The 21,012-nt window shown below is 42.5% G+C and overlaps 1 protein-coding gene across 1 annotated transcript in view; it reads left to right on the top strand.

The window, feature by feature from the left end:
- Nucleotides 1-13,649: 13,649 nt before the first annotated feature.
- LOC124805119 (epoxide hydrolase 4-like) overlaps nucleotides 13,650-21,012 on the top strand; it is a 71,214-nt gene continuing 63,851 nt past the window's right edge. The window contains exon 1 of the mRNA XM_047265572.1: nucleotides 13,650-13,905. Coding sequence (XP_047121528.1) covers nucleotides 13,708-13,905 — 198 coding nt within the window. The 5' untranslated portion in view covers nucleotides 13,650-13,707. The remainder of the gene's footprint in view (nucleotides 13,906-21,012) is intronic.

Genomic DNA, 21,012 nt, shown 5'->3' with positions numbered 1-21,012 from the left:
TTCCGTCCCCAATACTCGTGCACTTGTTTCGTACTAGAAGACATAAAATTCTATCGTTGTTGTGACATCTGATTCTGTCGTTCCGTGCAAATTGCAAAACTGCTATGAGAACATATTAATTCACACGAAATGGGACTCAAATAAGCAACTAGGTTTCGTAGTGAAATCGGAAATTTATATTTTAACCCTAATAATATAAACAACTGTTTTAACCAATAATATTCACTTGTATCAGTCGTACACGTTTCTACTCTCAACAACTGTAATTAGTCAGCTCTGGGATGACCATCTGTACATCTATAAACTTGATTAACGTTACGAAGAAATATTTGTACACTGAATTTCTAACAATGCCTAACACTTACGATTAGCAGTAATGGGAGAAGTTCCTATGCTAATTACCATAGTGAATCACAAAAAAATCTAAATAAATGATTGCTATCTTAAACACTATTCTGATTGACAAAACTTATGCCACTGTGCTTATGTTCGGCTGTCACCGACCATTCAACTACCTGTGACTTGTTCAGAATAGCAAACTTCCAGCAAAGTTTCTTCAAGATCGTCGTACCTGATACCGTTGATGAGACTTGGTCCGAGTTCAGTTTCAGATGCGTTTTGTGCTTCTTACGCATTTTCAACTAGTCATTGACGTTGGTTGTCATTTCCTCGTGCCCCTCGTCCTTGGTTCGATCCCCGAACCTCAATTTTCTCAGCCTGACCTCCATTTAGGTTTCCTCGGTTGTTCATTCGTTCATATCTTCCATTGTCAATGAAACCGGGTCCATGGTTTCGCCATATGTTGTTTTGTGGTCCATAGCCTTCATTCCTCCTTCCATTTCAGCCTCTGCTGCTTAATACATAACTATTGCGGTTCCCATTCCAGTGTCTTCGTTGTTCAACTTCCCAACTGTGAATAGTTTCCGTAAGGCTTTCCATTTCGTAATTTCCGTTCCTATTATTATAATTTTTATGTTGTCAACGCGACATAGGGCCTGCGACGTATCTCTCAGAGTTTCTTTTGTGTTCCCTGATGTTCTTTGCTCGGAATGCGTACTCTAATTCGTAAAGGGTGTTACGGAACGTACTGAGCTCCATATTACACCTGCAGGCTAATACCGGTTGATATTCTGACGAAGGTTTTGTGTAACAGTGAAGTTTTATTTCACCCGTAGAGCATGGTACCTCAAGATCCTGGTTCTTGCCAATCATTGCATCAAGGAACTTGATTGGGCATTTGTAGCCTGAACTCTCGAAATCTTTTCCAACAATCATCTCGTACTTCATGCCCTCTTGCATCTGCTTGGACCAGTAGAAATTTAGGAAACTGTCCTTGAAGTCCTGGTAACTTCTACACGTCGCTGATATTCCAAGCATTTTCTTCGCATGTGACCCTTGTAAGTGTATTTTAAAGGCCAATTTGGAGGTATTGCGATATCCAAGTGCGTGGGTGAGTAAAATTACTCTCATCTCGGAAAATTTCGAATTTTCGGGCTTGTAAGAAGAGTTGAAAATCAAGTGACGTTTCGTGGACAACTTCTGTCCTACGGAAAATATCAGTTCTTTGGAGTCCTCGTTCGACGTCCCCTTATTTGCGCTGCCTCCACGACTTCGAGAAAATGTAACGATCATCCCACCAAATCCTCTGCTAGCTGCTAACGGTATGCTGTTATCCTTCCCGTCAAAAGTTGTTTCCGGTCCTATTACGTTCGCGCTTGGCCCTATTTGAAGTTGTTTCCTTAGCGCCTCCTTCAATTTCTTCTCCATAGGCGTGCTGATAGCTTCCTGTTGAGATTGGAACGAAAGAAGAGTCCGGACCTCTTCAGTCTCGGAGTTGTAGTTGTCACGTCTTCATCAGTCCCTAATTTGCGCAGTTCAGACTCTGATTTGTCCCTGACCGCTCTCGCATGAAGATCCGTGGCTTCACGTATTTTCGTGTCGATGCGCTGCTACGCTTTTCCACGCTTCAAATTGATCACTGCCTCTCATCCTTGCAGTTCTTTGCGTTTACTCGTTTTCAATGCTTCAGCTCCCACTCCTTGCGGAATTTGCTACTGCCCTGGCACCCTCTGCCGTCTTGTTAGCATCATGTGTAATCTTTAAAGTTTTGATTGCTTTGTTGTTTATTTTACGTAGGTTTCCCTGGAGTTTATTTGCCCACGACTTGTGTCCCTCTCGCATCTGACCTACCTGAGCACCGATATTTTTGATGTTCGTCTTTGTCTCGTTATTATCTCGTACTAACTCATTAATTTTCTCCTCCATTCCTTTTAGGTTATTTATTTTCCCCTCCATTTCTTTTACTCCAGCCTCCATTCCCTTGGGTCCATCCATTTTCTTCTCCATTCCCATTAAAACTGCCTCCATACTAAAGTCCTTTTCTTTTCCTCAGTATTGTGATCGACCGAACTGATACTTGATTTCTGCGGTGTTGCTTCCGCGTCATTGCGTTCTGATACCTCCCTGTCTTCTCTGTCCAGATTTCTAATAATCACCTCTGCTTCGATATGTTGTGGTACGCTCACATCTTTTATCACACGCGATCTGACACTGTCTGACCCATCAAGAAAAGCCATATCGCTTTCGTCTCCCCGATTTCCTTTCTGCACGACATCGTTGTTGCTAACACCGTTCAATAGTAACACAAACTGTGACATAATCGCGTACACAAACAGTGATCCAATACTGTCAAATGTTTTTTTATTCCAGTCTCTGATCACAATAGCAATTCTTCAGAAGATGACTGGTTTCAGTCCGTAATGACCATCCTCAGATCTTTTTTACACCATGTCCTACTCGTAGCCAGTTGCAATAATCACCATGTGGACGATGTGGCCTATTCTACACCTTATTTTAGATCCATGTGACGATTCTGTGCTGATTATATTTATATGTTTTGACGATGCCATTATGGCCTTATCACTTTAGGACATGCTGTAAAAAAGATCTGAGGATGGTCATTACGGACTGAAACCGGTCATCGTCTAAAGAATTGATATTGTGATCAGAGACTGGAATAAAAAACATTTGTTCAATAGTAACTCCTCCCTACGTTCAAACCGTGCCTCCACGTTTCATTGCGCTCTTCCTCCATGACGTACAGTTTATTTTCCCGCTCCAGTCTACTTGTTTCCGTGTCCTACTTCTCGTTATCATCCAAATTTTCCATCAACAACAAACTTTAATTATCCGTGGAACACGTGGACAACCGTATTATCTAACAAGATATACGCAGTACAATACAATGAAGTTAAAAAAATTAGCAAAGCGGTATGCAGTCCGAAACTACGACAACAGTACACGAGATCCAGAATCAAGAAACAACTAAATACAAAAAATACAATAATAAACACCAAAAAAAGCGACAACTCCGTTAGCAACAACGGGAAAATGGTCAACAAGTGAAACGAAAGTCACTGCCACAAATGCACTGTAAATACACCAACAAATATATACATAAACAACACAATCAGACAAACAAGTATCTACAACATACTACTGATCAATATTTTTCTTTTTCACTTCAACATAATGTGGACCTGTTTGGCAAGAACGCTAAATGACAGCATGACAGAAGTGCCGAGTACCTAGATCCTGGCAGGGGTTCGCCAATTGCAAGCTTCCGATTCTCAATTGCAATCAAGACTTTAATAAAACGGCAAAGGTAACGTTAATCAGAACACTGGGAGGAGTTGTGGTCCAAGTAACAGTAGATACATTCATTCTTAACATCACATGACAAAAGATGGCTAAAGAAACGCCACACGAACATTTTTATTTGACAAATGCTTTCCATAACATGCGTTCTATGGTTAACAAAGTGATCAACTGGGGATCAACACACTACACTAACAAGAACTAATCGCTTTATCTGACTTCATAAATGTGAATGCGTGGAATGTCCCAAAAATTTCGCTACTATCAAGCATCTATACTCTACTATTCCATAAAGAAAAATATGGTTCCAAAGAACAGGGTGCTGCGAAGCTTATATTGGAGCCCCACGCCATAGCAGCGAAACCTTTACCCTTCTGAAGGTTGAACTACAGACAACACGAGCCGTATACCTCCTTCCTGGTGGAATGACTGGAACTGATCGGCTGTCGGACCACGTCCGTCTAATTGGCGCGGCTTATGCACGGTTGTTTACATCTTTGGGCGGGTTTAGCGACGTCTCTGAATAGTCAAAGGGACTGTGTCTTCAGGAGTTCTGAGAACCGGGGTGATGTACAACTTTTTTGATGTGTGTAGTACGTCTCTTTTATCATAGTTAAAATATTGTATGTGTGATGTATGATGTGCCTGCATGTATGAGTGCTTATGTGTGTCTGCTTGTGAGTAGGAGAAGTGTGGACGTCTGTCTTAATATGTACGCCGGTGTGTAAATATATTCAGTTTTTTCTTTTTTCCTAAATAAGTAGCATAGTATCTAGGCACGAATATACAGGGTGTCCCAGTTATCTTGTCCACCCAAAATATCTCTGGAACAATAACATCTATTGGAAAACGACTTTCACCGGTATCAATGTAGGGCTGGGGCCCATGAATGTACATATTTGGAAACATTCTAAAACTAAAGCATATGTGTTTTTTAACACAAACTTATGTTTTTTAAATGGACCTCCTATATTTTTTCTCCAGCAATCCATAGCATGACAAAGCACATACACAATGGCGTTGATTTCATCGCAATATTCTCATTACATCCCGAGATATTAAGACGCGACAGCAGCTAAAGCACCTACTTGGGTAGGCATCATCATTTGTTGCAGGTCGTGGTTGACTAATCACATGTGGCTGAACACTTCCTGTTTACTTAAATAACTATCCGTCGAATAGTCCGGACACTTCGATGATGTCCAGGATACCGAGCAGCATACATAGCACACCCCCGTTCGGCATTTTGATCACAATAACCATACATCAACACGATATCGACCTTTTCCGCAATTGGTAAATGGTCCATTTTAACACGGGTAATGTATCACGAAGCAAATACCGTCCGCACTGGTGGAATGTTACGTGATACCGCGCACTTATACGTTTGTGACTATTACAGCGCCATCTATCACAAAGCGAAAGAAGTAGTCCAACTAAAACATTCATATTTCTTTACGTACTACACGAATATGTAATAAAAAATGGGGGTTCCTATTTTTAAAAACGCAGTTGATATCCATTTGACCTATGGCAGCACCATCTAGCGGGCCACCCATAGCGCCATCTGGTTTCCCCCTTCAAGCTAGACGAGTTTCGTTCTTTGTAGTTTTTTCGTTTGACGCTTATTTCGTGAGATATTTGGCCCGGTCATTATCAATGGACCACCTGTATACTGCAGGAGTCGATTGCTCACTCTTTTATGCTGAATGCCAATACCATCACCACTGCTATTTTTTCACCATCTAAATTAGGTTTTATAATGGATTTGTATTTCACATTGCTTCGACTTTGTGCATTCTTACGGAAGTCAGTTAAAAGCAATATTTCACGATACATTTCCAGATCTTTAGGCGAATAATTTACAGTTTTTGTGAGTCTTAGGAAAATAAGGTTCAGTAGATCGGATGTTCTTTGAACCTATTTATCGCCGATCTTTATTGTTTTTTCAAAGTTAAAGGCCGTGTGTCGAACATGTATGGTTTCTCACAACTGACACCGAATGTTTTGTCTACCCTAACGTCGCTTTGATGGTTAAAAAATCGGCAATAACGTCATCGTTGTCGTTGCGGAATTTCGTTGAGAGTTCATCGAAAGATTCAGTAACTGGTTTAAAGGTTTTTCGAAGTGTCTGCTGCCTCTTCAAATTCCCTAACGTCAGCAACAGTAACTTCTCGCGAACCGCCCTCCAAGCCTCGATGACTTGATGCTTAGTCGACATCTCGGTGTATACTAATCGGACTTCTGTGCACCGTGAGGTTTTATATATCCGCTCTTCTTCTTCTCATGCTGCTCCCCCTTCTCGGTAACAGCTATTTTTCCTTCAGTTAAGTTGCCTATTTTCTTTCCAATGGCGTTAACCCAACGTACAATGTCCCGTTCTCAAGAATAGCTATTCCCCCTTCAGGTAAGCCGTTTACTTTCTTCTCGATTGCAAATGGCTCTTAAGCATTATGGGACTTAACATCTGAGGTCACCTAACTAACTTAAGGACATCACACACATCCATGCCCGAGGCGCCGACCGCGGTGGCAGAGCGGTTCTAGGCGCTTCAGTCCGGATACGCGCAACTGCTACGGTCGCAAGTTCGAATCCTGCCTCGGGCATGGATGTGTGTGATGTCCTTAGGTTAGTTGGGTTTGGGTAGTTCTAGGTTCTAGGGGACTGATGACCTCAGCTGTTAAGTCCGCTGATGGGCAGAGAAGAAAAACGGTTACAAGCGATGATAAAAATAGAAAGCCACTCACACTTCATTAAACACAGACATTAAGCAGGGGGTACTTACTCTTCTGTGGCTTCTTCCTGTTCTGTTTCTGCAGTGGCTAGACGGCGCTGGACGATTTCGACTGACACTTCATTCTGAGTGACTGACTGCAACTGAGGCTGCAGAGTTGGTGCGTCCACCTTATATCCCCATTGTGATCAGATGCTGCGTTCCTATTGGCTACTGCCAATGTCAAGCACCACTGGTGGTATAATTGTGTTATGGGGGGTTCAATTGGGCTTTCCGTCCAGGAGAACCAGGGTTCGAGTCCTGGAAAGGGTACAGCCAGTTCCTGGCTGGGAGGTGGGTTGGGACGTCAGCACAGCCCTGGGACAAAGAAATTCCCATCAAAATCGGAAATTCCTGCCAAAATTCGAAATTTCCACCAAAATTCCAAATTCCCGCCAAAATTCGAAATTTCAGTCGATAGGTAGGTTGGAGAAGGAGGAAGGTGGGGAGGGAGAGGGGCCTGAGGAACTCGTGCAGGCTGAGAAAAACACATGACGTCATGAAGGGTCGGGGGTTAAGGATGATTAATTGATCAATTTAATCAATTTGCATATCAATTTGATGTCAAAATTGGGATGGTGACCCCACTACCCTACTACTATCTTATAACCTCTTTTCAAGACGCTACCTGTTTCATTCAACTGCTCTGCCGAGTCCTTTGTCATTTCTGGCAGAATTGCAATGTCGTCGGCAGACCTAAAAGCCCTTTTTTTCTTCTCTTAGAACCGTAATACCATTACGAAATTTCTCCTTGGTTTACTGCTTCCTCCATGCACAGGCTGTAGAACATCGAGTCCAGACTACATACCTGGTAGGTGGTAGGCGAGTTGGGCTGATTTTCGTCTCGTGTAGAAACTTAGCCCTTATTCTAAGTTCACACTTTACGAACTTACTGTAAGAAAACAAGCTTCTATAGGGCACATATTCAGAAAAAAAGAGTTACTCGTGTTAAATAACTTGTTTGCTTCGTTCATTTGAACAGGCAATCTTCCTAGGTTTCCGAAAGGTGCTCGACAGTGTACTACATCATCGACTCTTCTTCCTCCTTATCTTCTATCGTGAACCCCACCGAGTCGGCATCATTATACGGTTTTTGGTAATGTTAGTGACAGCTGGTGGCTGGATGCCCTTCCTGACGTCACCAAAGAGAACAAATACTTAAGTGCTTCTTGTCCCTAGTAAAATATTTTGTAAGCTATTAAGAATCACAAGGGAGGTTTCAGACGATGGAGAAGCTGTACTGAACAGATCATTAAAACTTATTATGACATACTACTTGAAACAAAACAACCCTCTCTCAACAACATTTGTAGATTTTAAGAAGGCATATGACTGTCTGCATGACCTTCGGTACTAAAAATTTTAAGAAATCAGGCACTCCATCCAAAACGAATTAAATTAATAGCACTCACTCTAACCAACACCAAATCGGAAGTGAAGTTCAGAGGAGAAGTTTCTGAAACATTCCTTATAAAAGCAGGCCTAAGACAAGGTGACTGTCTATCACCGTAACCAGTAATGAGCATGATCAGGAAGAAACGTATCTCATTCTTTGAATTTCTGATGAGAACACGAGGAAACAGAATTAGAAAGGGAATAATGGAAAAATTGTGGAATAGCAAGAGCAACATTAAATGGATCACAGAAAGTAAGGACGGTCTAAGGCGCTGCAGTCATGGACTGTGCGGCTGGTCCCGGTGGAGGTTCGAGTCCTCCTTCGGGCATGGGTGTGTGTTTGTCCTTAGGATAATTTAGGTTAAGTAGTTTGTAAGCTTAGGGGCTGATGACCTTAGCAGTTAAGTCCCATAAGATTTCACACACATTTGAACATTTTTGAACAAAGCAAGGAAGATATAACAGAACTCCAAATTACAGTAGATGACTTAAAAAACAAAACAGAGAAAACCACGATACTGCAAGTCACACAAACAAGGTTACAAACGAAGATCAATGAAAGAACTACAGGAAGAGTGATCTCAGACAGAGAAAGAAAGAAAATATCTAGAAGAATGAAGAAGTATTGGGCAGACAGAAGAGCAAAAATCCCTATATAACCACTTCACTAATGAATCGTCTTATTGAATTATTATTGAACTGTGTTGTGATACTGAATAACAACATCCTGTACAAACCTTTGAATAACTGAGAAAAGTGGTCCAATGACGACCATAAAATATAAATAATAATAATAATAATTACTTATCATCAGTTCGAGATGCTCCGATTTCCCGAATAATTTGAGCTACAGGAAAATGTAAGATGCAAATTCCTGTGTTATTTGTAACTACCAGACTTTCTCTCTGAATTATTTATCCACATCTTCCTCTTTCCTTCATCAGAAGGAAATGGAAAAACAGGCACGTATTTTCTTCGTAATAATTAGGTTTACAGCCAAGCACACAACAGCTTCTGTGCATTATACCAATAGAAAAGAAGATGAAGCTTCGTAGAAACACACACTGCTCTGCACAATCCACCGACTCTCTCAAACAGCTGATTGTGTTCACGACATTTTGCGCTAAGGCCTGTATTTATGATTAGGGCAGTGGTAGCGATCTTGAGCATAAGAGAGATTAAGGCGTTTATAGAGGCATATAGAAAGTCATTATTCACTCGCTGAATTCCCGATGAAATAGAAAAAAAAATCGATAATATTGGAACGATGTAGCCTCCGCCTTGCACCGTACAGTGGCTTCCAGAGTATATATGCAGATGTAGATGTGGAACTCGTGGGATATTTTCCAGATTACTGGAATGCTCTCAGTAAACCATTTTACTAAACTACTTGACCTAATAACGTTGCCCACACGAGTTAATTTACTAAACTACTGGCCACCTGACTAAATTACTAACAAGTGTGAACTTCCCTTGAAGCGATAACAGAAACACGGAGTCTCTGGCGTAATAAGGGTAACTGGCGCTCGGGGCGAACTTCGAATTTGCGCCACACCTCCCCCTCCCCTCCCCTTCCATCTGACGACATCTCCTCAGTCTTCACCGCTGTTTAGCGTGTTTATTCGATTAATAGGAACAACACGACTTTGCAATGAGGTAAATGATACTAAACTCAATAATTATTTTTATATGACACAAATAAAAGATGGAACAACTCATTGTTCGAAATAATAACGGGATTCCTCTTCCAGTGATACATTACCGATCAATACAAGGCCGTAACAAACTGAAATATCATATTCTGTCTACGCCTTCGTTGCGTTGGCTTATTTGGAACAACGAGAGTGCCCCCGTATAACGTCCTGAGGCAAGAAATAAGCGCCTCTGTACCAGATCGTATGCAACCGTTGCCCAACACAGTCCAATCCGTCTCCCCATGATTATCCTTTATATATCCCCCCCCCCCTCCCTATTTTAGTCTCCGCCAATCTTTCTTGTTCTTCTTCCTCTCCCACCTCCTCCCTCACTATTCCTCTCCCCACTTCCTTTTTTCCTCCTGTCCTAAAAGTGCTCCCCCCCCCCCCCCCCCCACCACACAGAAATGACCCCAAAGCACAGGTCCTGCCTGCCGGAGGCAAATATTTTTCTTCTCTTCTTACGGCAGATGCAATGTGAGATGGAGAGGCTAATATTGGTATGTTTTTGCTGTCACGTTCTGCAGAATTTAAATTGTCGGGAAACCTTTCGAATATTTTCCACGCAGACTTACACAATGATAAAGGTTTTAGAACTGTTGGTATCAAGTGATGTTTTCCAAACATAATAGCCAGTCCTAATGTTGCGTACTGAAACGCTGCTCAGCTGCTTGTAGCAGGGTTTTGGAAGCGTGGCTTCCAAGGAGTACAACTATTAAGGGCTTCCAGAAGCCTCAGTTAACTGGGCCTGGAAGAGTCACTCCAACTTCCACGTGAGTTTCACGTTCTGCTGCAACCGTCAATCTCGAATCCCTGTCTCTTCATCTGTTACTATGCTTTGGTGTATCATCAATCAAAGCTTAATTTTATTGTTTTGGTAGTGATAAAGGTATATTTTTTGTCTTTTTTGTTTTTGTTTCTAGCATCTGTAATTCTGTCCTTTCTTAGTTTTCTTACTTTCTTAGTTCTTACTTTCTTAGTTTCTCAATGTCTCTCTAGAGTGCAGTAGAATACGGTAAAATAAGTGCCGCCACCTAGCGAGAATTTCACGAAGTGAAATAAGGCTACAAAACATGTGTCGTTACTTTCAGTTGTAACAAATTCCTTGCATGATAACGGCCTTCACTTGATAAGGGCGCGTACACACAAGGCCAACGAACGACAGCCACCAGTTTCATTGGTCGAGATTTTCTTAGTGCGTACGGACAGCAAATCGGAGCCAATGAAGCGGTTAGCCTTGATTGCGGTTCGGTCTGCGGTAACAACAGAGTGTCGGGTGTTCCTTGACGTAGGGATCCCTCTCCGTGTGGACGCCAGGTCATACGTTCGTTAGTTCAATAGCGATTTATTATGTCTCTACAAAGGATGCGTATTTAAGCATTTGAGGACAGCCGCAAGTCGCACTTAACATGTTTTATTGACTGGTTTCGCTATTTGATTTAACAGGAGCGTCATTAGAAACTCTGGAATTTACAGTTTGAAGTGCATTAGTTGGATGTTAATTTAAAAGCAAAACTTGTAAGTCAAACACACTGAGTATAAGAACAAACTGAAAGACTAGACTCTTAGAGGGAAATAACTCAGCTATTAGAAAGTGGTACGGAGCATGTGAGAAAGAAATGGTGTCTTTATTCGCATCTTTTCGCCGTAAATGACAAAGAGAAATAAAACTTGGAGCGACTACTAACTTTCTACAGCAGGAACAGATCTCCTAAAAGTTTGGAAACTTTAGTGCTTCTAAAATTCAATAACAATTCGAAATCTGTAGCTTTAGTTAGGAGGAAAATTATGTAGTATCCCATATTCGAATTCAGCTTTCAGATCAAAAAGGTTCAAATGGCTCTGAGCACTATGGGACTTAACTTCCGAGGTCATCAGTCCCCTAGAACTTAGAACTACTTAAACCTAACTAACCTAAGGACATCACACACATCCATGTCCGAGGCAGGATTCGAACCTGCTACCGTAGCGGTCGCGCGGCTCCAGAATGTAGCTTATAGAACCGCTCGGCCACTCCGGCCGGCCTTTCAGATCAGGCGTTTGCTCCGTTTGTTGTGGTTAGGAAGCCGAACGCAGATGCACTAGCGACCAGATAACGACGCTGGTGGGAGACCTCTCTTTTAAAAAGCAGAGAGCAGTAGGTGGGACAAAATTACTGAGTGACCTGAAAGCTCAATTCGAACATGGGCTATTACATAATTATTTCCCTAACGAAAGCTTCAGATTTCGACTTGTTATTGAAATTTGTAGGCTCTAAAATTTTCGACAATAAGATCTCTTTTAGGAAAACTTTACTACCAGTTTTCTTTGTTTCTCTTTGTCGTTCACTGCGAAAAGATTCAAATAAAGACATCATTTTCTTTTTTACATAGTGCATTTCATTTTGTAATAGCTGCGTTATTTTCCTCAAATAGTTTTGTCCAGTGGTTCCCAACCTTTCTTACAAAATTACCTCTGAGCGCAATTAGACGTTAGCTAGTACCCCTGCCTACCCCCTCCAGCATCTATTTCCCTCCCCTCAACTCCCCCACATTATCACCAACCTTAGCATCTAACTAAACAGTAGAATGAAAGACTTTTCTTGGAATACTTTTATTTTTAAAATGATGAAAGAGGAATGGTATTTAGTTTGTGTATGTGTACGTGTGTTTTGGAATGACTGATGAAGGAATTAGTGGTGCATCGCAAGTGCTCCTCTTCAGGTAAGAAAGTTAACTATCAACAGTGATGGTAGACACTTGTTACAACACATACTTCACCTCCATTACTCTTCTCCACTGCCGCAACCAGATTAAAATGCGAGAACTTTACTTACTGTTCGTAAATCACTTGATTGCTGCACTCCTTACCTCTGAACTGACAAAAATTGGAGGACTTCAGGCTGTTAATTCTTTGTGTCTGACCAGAGCCACTAATAGCAATTGTAATAATAAAATAATAATACTAATACTGTGTACAGCATTTATGTAGTTACTGACTGTGTACTTACTGCTGTGTTGTGCCGTCAATTAATTGATTTATCTGTTTCGAAGTGAGTAATGTAGCAATTTGTGGAATTCTGTAGGCACTGTCTATAACTTGGAGAAGACATTTTCTTGTGATATTTAGCATTTTCTATGTGTATGTATCACTTTTATCGCCAGTGATGTACGACAAAAATCGTGTGCGTAGTGAGTGGACTGTGTGAGGAACCTGTAAGTTCCATCTCATTAATGCTACTAATTGAGAATAAGTAATTACTGATAACTTATTAATAAACAGTATTAGAGTCTTAAAATAGTGATAATAGTAATGATTTTTTGAAAATAATTTAGTTCCGTGATTGAAACAGAATCGAATAGTTTAGCTTTCACCCCTCAGAAATCGGCCGAAGTGGCCGTGCGGTTAAAGGCGCTGCAGTCTGGAACCGCAAGACCGCTACGGTCGCAGGTTCGAATCCTGCCTCGGGCATGGATGTTTGTGATGTCCTTAGGTTAGTTAGGTTTAACTAGTTCTAAGTTCTAGGGGACTAATGACCTCAGCAGTTGAGTCCCATAGTGCTCAGAGCCAACCCCTCAGAAAATTTCATTTTACCCCTCAAGGGGTAATTTCCCCAGGTTGCGAACCACTGGTCTAGTCTTTCCAGCTTACTGAGGTGCATTTTGAAGGTTTTCGTTACGTGTACGTAAGATACGACTGCCAAACACACGTATTTTGAGACGTAAGTGGACAAAGACTAGGAAGTCGGTAGAACTCGGCGGCACTTGATAGTTGACCACACTGATAACAGATTCGTAGCCTTCCCCAGTACTGAAACCACGAGATGCTCTGTGCTCTCCGCAATGTAACGCACGACGGCTTGCGAAGTTTGCGAGTGGAAGCGCGTGTCTGAAAGAGGATAGATTGCGACATTCCGCTTCTCCCGTTAAAGACATTTCACCACACAATAAAAGTTTCGTCAGCATAACCAGCCACAAAATGTGCACGGTCACTAATCTCCTGTGTGCGGCAGAGGCGAACACGTCCGCTTGCTGTTACCTTTGCTCCTCGGCGCGCTGCTACGTCATGGGCCGCCGGCTCGCCATTGGCTGAGGCGCGCGACCTTGGCCGAGCGCAGCCCGACGCGCCGCGTGTGTCAGCTGCCACTGCGCCGAGCGGCAATAACAGCCTGCACTAGGGCCCGCTGCGCCGTCTTCCTCAGTCGCCGCGATGGACTTCGTCACGCTGCTGACCAGGGTAGCCACCTTGCTCACCGCCTGCGTGTACGGCGCGCACTTCCTGGCGCGCAACCTCTGGCGCTGGCTGAAGAACCCCACCAACTTCTTCTGGAGGGTGGTCAAGCGGCCGACGCCGCCTGCTGTGCTCAGCGACCCCGCCCTTGGGGAGCATCGCTATGCTCAACTGAAGGTACGCCAAATTGCAGCTTTCTTCCTCTTTACAATCATTTGAACTATTTGATAAAAATTCTCATGCCAATCAATTATCACTTGATAAACTCGGATGGGCGGAAGCTCAAAGCATTATCTTGACAGATATGTGGTCGCATCCATGAATTGGAGACAATCAAAACACAGAATATGAAAAATGGAGTGCAATATGAAAAATGGAGTGCAATGGTCAGACAAAGGAGGAGGGACGAGAGTTATAATTTAACATCCAGTCAATCTAGTGGCTGCTGAACATTTGACACTAACTCCAGATATAGGAAAAGAGAAAAGGAGAAAGGCTACACAACAGCATTTCGCTGATGATGTCAAAAAAGACAAACAAGCATAAATGGACAAAGTGAAACGTAACCGCAACACTCCTAATTAAGAGACCAGCGGTTGACCACTACTGCTAATGGAACTTCTGGACGGTATGGTCGTGGTCTATGAAACTTTTTTGCTCCTGACGTCTTGTTCAGAGCTGTGTTGGACATCTTCAGAGGTACTCATGTTTCTGCCGTTTTGCCAACTGACCACACTCAGCCAAATAAGGAGCACCTACGATGATGCCCAACGCAGATCTGGATGAAAACATCACGAACAAAAGATTTTCATGGATCATGACCACACAGCTCAGATTTTTCCCCAACGGCCAAGACAACTGCTCATGAAGGCATTCTCGTCTCGATTGAGTTTGCTGCTTACTGAAGAAATCATCTGAGCTAGCGAGTTCAGTGTCATTGACAATGCACAGAATACCTAAATGATGATGGCATGTTAAGGATATCCTCCGTATTCTCCAAAAATCGGAGCCACTGTAAATTGTTCTAGCGCTACACGAAGTAAAATCAACTTATACGCCTCATGGAAGCATGATATGCCTTCGAGTTAGGGTTTGGCAGTCGTTAGACAGTGAAGTCACTGTATACGAAGCACAAACTCAGTTCGACCAGGATGAATGAAAAAACTGGCTGCAGCTTTTCTTTATGAACTATCACAACATTAGCTTGAAATCTTCTCACGATACTGTGGAAAACCAAATATACATTTACTTCTGTTACTACTGTGAATAAAGGTCCAGTTTCTTAATTAATGCACTATCTCTGTCAGTTATGATCACTGGAGACGATATAGGAATTCCACATTGCTGTCATGGACAAGATATACATGTGATATGCTGTTATCTCGACGAAATGTTATGAAGTGATAAGTGCCGATTCCTATCATATGGCCACGAAAAGACATTATCTAATGTGGCGCTGTCTTCGTGTTGATTTGGAATTTTGTGGAGTGAAAGAAATAGAGACAACGGAGCCTGATGCCAGCACATGTTCCTTTCCTTTCAGAAAGCAACAAGAGGACTGACAAATTTGATGTTTTCCCACAGATGGGCTGATCACCTTTGCCAATGCCACACCCATTCATTCTAAGAGGAAGTGCAGAGAGATTCCAGATTTAAATCGGTGCATCGAAACTGTCTTCCTCCTTGCCGACCAAATAACAGATATGTACACTGATTACGCCGGCCGCGGTGGTCTAGCGGTTCTAGGCGCGCAGTCCGGAACCGCGCGACTGGTACGGTCGCAGGTTCGAATCCTGCCTCGGGCATGGATGTGTGTGATGTCCTTAGGTTAGTTAGGTTTAAGTAGTTCTAAGTTCTAGGGGACTGATGACCACAGATGTTAAGTCCCATAGTGCTCAGAGCCATTTGAACCATTTTTTACACTGTTTACCACAACGAAAACTTCTGATACTTTCAAGTTATGCAATACTGTGTGTACCTCTGACGAATCACTACTCATGGCAGAGATAGGAATCAACAGCACCAACTGTAAAGGAAAAGAGAGGAGAGTCAGTACAAATAGATAAAATATACTCGGCTCTTCTGAACAAAATGGTTCAAATGTCTCTGGGCACTATGGGACTTAACATCTGAGGTCATCAGTCCCCTATAACTTCTTAAACCTAACTAACCTAAGGACATCACACACATCCATGCCCAAGGCAGGATTCGAACCTGCGACCGTAGCAGTCGCGCGGTTCCGGACTGAAGCGCCTAGAACCGCTCGGCCACCGCGGCCGGCGGCTCTTCTGAACAACTTTAGACGGAATGTGAGAAGTAGAGGAAGGATGTTCTGTAGTGTAGACGTCTGCAGTGTGGAGGAAATAAATTATGCCTCCATAGCATAATGCTGTTAGCTGCGAGGACGAAATGCAATGGTAGTAGATGATTAAATGTTTCATATAAGCCAAGTTCTGTGATGTTTGATAAAAAATAAGCTTTTGGAATATACTGCTGTAAATGAAGTCCCATGCTTCTTGACAGAGCGAAGAGGAATGATATACTACTACATCATAATAAACCGTTTTTACAAAAAAAAAAAAAAAAATCTGAAAGAAGGTATTGCATCTTCGCTTTTCATGGACAGAAGACTAGTTCAGGGTCGCTGACGCAGCATTCTGCTTATGCCAGTTGAGGCCAAGGCAAATAAAGCACCAGACTGTTATACTTGGTACGCATAGCTATGGAATTTAAGAGTGACTACAATGTTTAATTGTGAGTACTGATTTCATATGATGATGACAGTAACTTAAACATAGTATGTCCCAAGAGGAATGGTCCATATTCAGCTATATAACAAGAATGTTCATACGGAGCAAAAAAGTGTACTAAACACGGTCTCAAAAATGCATACGTTAAGAGCTCCTAGAACTTTTTCTGTAGAAGAGACGTGTTTCACAGTAGCGAAGGTAGAGAAGTGTTCATAGCTCTTAAGATATGCATTTTAGAGCCAATGTTTTCTAAACATTTTTTGCTTCGAATGATCGTTCCTGTCATATCCGTGAATACAGACCGTTCCTCCTGGGACACACTGTATAAACAGAAACAATGTGAAAAGCTCGTAAGGCTGCTGCAGGGTACGTTGTGCTGAGAGACAGTTGTTAAGAAATAAATTCGATACATTGTACCGTTTCCGAATTAATTAGTAGTAAAGATAGCCAATCAGGCCGATGCGCTCGCAAAGTCAAGCGGACCGCCGGAGATACAGGTAGCAAGGGTCAGTTGTTCTCATAGTACGAGACTGCTCAGCCTTTGGCTTCGATTCGAGCCTTACTACCGTCCCATGTCTAATTTTTGTATCGCTCTGCTGTTCGGTTTTAGAAAACCAAACGAACAACACCTTTGGCGTCACCGACAATGGCGAGCTGCTTGAATTTGCGCGTGTAACGTCCTGATCGACTAATGTCAGCGCTAATTAACTCGGAAGCGGCGCAACGTATCGAATAGTTTTGTTAACAATGATTTCTAAGCACTATCTACCCTGTAGCACCCTTATAATCTTTTCAGTCTGTTTCTGACCAACCTGTAGGTATGCTAGTAGCTCATCCGGTAACGAATATGTTTTGAAACGGAGAAAACTTACAGGGTTCAAATCGTCATAGAGAGATTGCAACAAGTGCATACAATGCGTTGCTTATAATTCTTTTCGTCAATGAAGTGTTGAGTGTAGATCTAAGTCTAATCTGAAGAGAGTCAATTCAATTAAGAGCCGTGCATTACAAGACTGTCGCAAGGTTTCTCAAAAATTTATCACGGGAGACTATTTGTAATCATAGTAGTAAGAAATTCCAGAGAACATAACCACCGTTGCATAAGCATTGCATAAGACTGTAGCGTAAAACTAAACACACTGGCTGTGATTTAATTCATGCACCATCTGTGGAACGTTGTCTTCCGTCCGAAGACTGGTTTGATGCAGCTCTCCACTCTAATGTACCCTGTGTAAGCCTATTCATCACGACATTCGGGAGGACGACGGTTCAAATCCACATCTGGTAGTCCAGATTTAGGATTTCCGTGAATTCCCCAAATCACTTTCAGGGAAAAGCTGGTATGCCTTTGAAAGCACACAGCTAATTTCCTGCTCTCTAACAAAACAATCCAAGCTTGTGCCTCGTCTCTAATAACCTTGTTTTCGACGGGACTAAATCGCAATCTCCCTTCCTTCTTCATCTCTCCATAACTGCTACAACCTACACTCATTTGAACCTGCTTGCTGTATTCAAGCCTTTGTCTCCCTCTACAACTTCAGCTCCCCCCTCCCCTCCCCCCCCCACCCCGTCCGCCCATATGCTTCCCTTGTAAGCTTATCTGTCCGTCGCTGACGTAGAAGACTGCAAACCTTCTTTCCTTCGCGTCCAGGTAAGCTGTGCAGTGACTAGAGTACATTTAAAGCTTACTGGGACATGGTAAATACTAGCTACAATGAAGTCGATAATTCGATCGTAATATTGGCATTTTAATTTGATATTCCCCACAACTGACAAAATTTACAAAAAAAAGTGTGAATCTCTTTGCCCACCCACACACTCCTGAGAATTGTATATTAACAATTTGCAATTACGCGCCCCTATTACCGGCAGCTGCGTTGATAAATACTCGGCACCTAGCAAGGATAACTTCTAGATCGAGAACATTGGGCAAGTTGTTGGAAGTGGTTAGGCGTTGGTGAAAATCTCGCTTCTGAGCACACAAAGAGCTCTAACCGCAGAACTCTGCACGGAACACGCGTTGGTGCAATGCTGCGATACAGACCGTATATCTCCCTTCGAAGACGATGGCCAAGACGCCGTCTCCAAGTCCGTACTGCTCGATGGCTGAAGGCGAAGTCCCTCCACAATTCTCTCGTCTCCCACGCGTACGAAAACGCGGCGGAAGATACTCAAAAATGGTTCAAATGGCTCTGAGCACTATGGGACTCAACATCTTAGGTCGTAAGTCCCCTAGAACTTATAACTACTTAAACCTAACTAACCTAAGGACATCACACACACCCATGTCCGAGGCAGGATTCGAACCTGCGACCGTAGCAGTCCCGCGGTTCCGGACTGCAGCGCCAGAACCGCACGGCCACCGCGGCCGGCGGAAGATACTCAGTTTCGGCCAATGTCGAACGCTCTATCATCGCCGAAATCTCTCCACTGAGACCGACCCAACGATCGAGTAGGTCATAACGCTCTAGGCAAACGAAATTCCCGTCTTCGCCACGTGTTGCCCAGCACAGGTGGCTCCGGATGCCGGGCTACCCCCAAAAGCGCCGTATTGTCCCACGTGTCCGGTGAACGCTACCTGCCGCCCACGGCGGCCCGGCGAGCTACGGCCATCTGCAGACTTTACATTCCACAGTTCTCAACTTCCGACGCTTTTCACCAACGCTTTAAGTTAGTGGCTCAATCCTGCAGACATGCAGGAAGTACTGCTCGGGAGCGCCACATATTTATCATAATTCAATAGAGTCATGATCTGATGCCCTTACCAGTCCCTTTATTATTAATACTAATATTGGTAAGCTAACGTGTAAGTGCCCATGTCCTGGCACCTTACACGCTCTATTACGAAACCGACAGTCCTTGATGCTTCAGGACGTGTCCTATCAACTGATCCTTTCTTTTATCCACGTTCTGCCATAATTTTTTCTTTCTTTCTCCCATGCCATTCAGTACCCTCTCATAAGTTATTTCATCACTCATCCAATCAGCAACATTCTTGTGCATCACTACTTTTCAAAAGCTTCTATTCTCTTCGTGTCTGTAGTGTTTATTGTCCACGTTTCACTTCCGTACGTTCCAGATAAGTAGCTAGAGAAAATATTTCCTTACACTTACATTTATCTTCGATATTAATAAATTTACTTTTTTCTTTTCAAAAATGCCTTTCTTGTTACTCCTGGTCTGCACTTTATACCCCCTCTACTTCTAGCATCATCAGTTATCTTGCTGCTCAAATAGCAAAACTCATCTACTACTTTTAGTGTCTTATTTCCTAATCTAATTCCTTCAGAATCGCCTGATTTAATTCGACTACATCCATCATTCTTATCTTATTTTTGTTAAAGTTTATCATATCATCTCTTCTCTGGTTATCATCCATTCCGTTCAACTGTCCTTGCAAGTCCTTTGCCGTCTCTGACAAAATTACATTGGCAAACCCCAAACTTTTAATGTATTCTCCGCTACATTTAACTCCCTTTTTACATTTCTCCCTGGTTTGTTTTTCTGCTTGATTAATGCACAGCCTGAATAACACTGAGGATATCAAACCTGCCTCCATCCTCTTTCATCTACTGCTTCACTTTCATGTACTTCGACTCCTATTGCTGCTGTAAGCGTTCAGGTTTCATATAACCTTCCACTCCTTTTATTCCTCCTACCGTCAAAATCTTTCTGTGGATCTACAAAATTTAATGCTTTAAATGGAGATTTACCTCTTCTTCAACATACGTAGAACCAAATTAACGTTAGGTTCAGCAAAACTGTTTAACTGTCTCAAACAGTTTGCTATCTTAATTTCATCCATCACACATGATGTTTTTGAAAGCAAGAAAACGTATCGATAATTATTTAAGTAATAAAGCACTGCACCACTTGTGTTTTTTAATCACACCCAATACCTACGTAAATTATTACAGAACATGAAAATCTGTGCGCTATACAGGAAAACAGGTAACTTTTTTTTATTTATATCAGTTTGATATCTCCATGAGAAAGAAGAATTTCTAGTTAGGGTGTGAAGCAGTATATCATATGAAGACACTTTCGCTCCCATCATGGATCCGACAGAGACAAATTACGTGCCATCTTTCGCTATGTCACTTTGCACTACAACACAACACATCCACACTGCCATTCATCACGCCAACTAGAAATTTTGCTGAGTCATCTTGTATCTTCCTACAGCCAGTTAACTTCGTCACCTACCCGTACACCACAGCATCATCATCATCCGTCAGATCATTTATGTTTGTAGAATGTAACAGCGGTCCTATCAGACTTCCCTGCAGCACTCCTGACGTTACCCTTGCCTCTGATGAACACTCGCAATCGAAGACAACGTACTGGGTTCAGTTACTTAAGAAGTCTTCGAGCCACGCACATATCTGGGAACCTATTCCTTTTGCCCGTACCTTCGTTAGCACTATGCAGTGGGGAACAGTGTCAAGTGCTTTTCGGAAGTCTAAGAACATGGAATTTGCCTGCTGCCCTTCATCCATGGCTCGCAGGACATCATGTGAGAAAAGGGCAGGTT

This window comes from Schistocerca piceifrons, chromosome 7 (genome assembly GCF_021461385.2).
Source record: "Schistocerca piceifrons isolate TAMUIC-IGC-003096 chromosome 7, iqSchPice1.1, whole genome shotgun sequence".
Classification (NCBI taxonomy): Eukaryota; Metazoa; Arthropoda; class Insecta; order Orthoptera; family Acrididae; genus Schistocerca; species Schistocerca piceifrons.
This window is presented reverse-complemented; position numbering and strand designations above follow the sequence as displayed.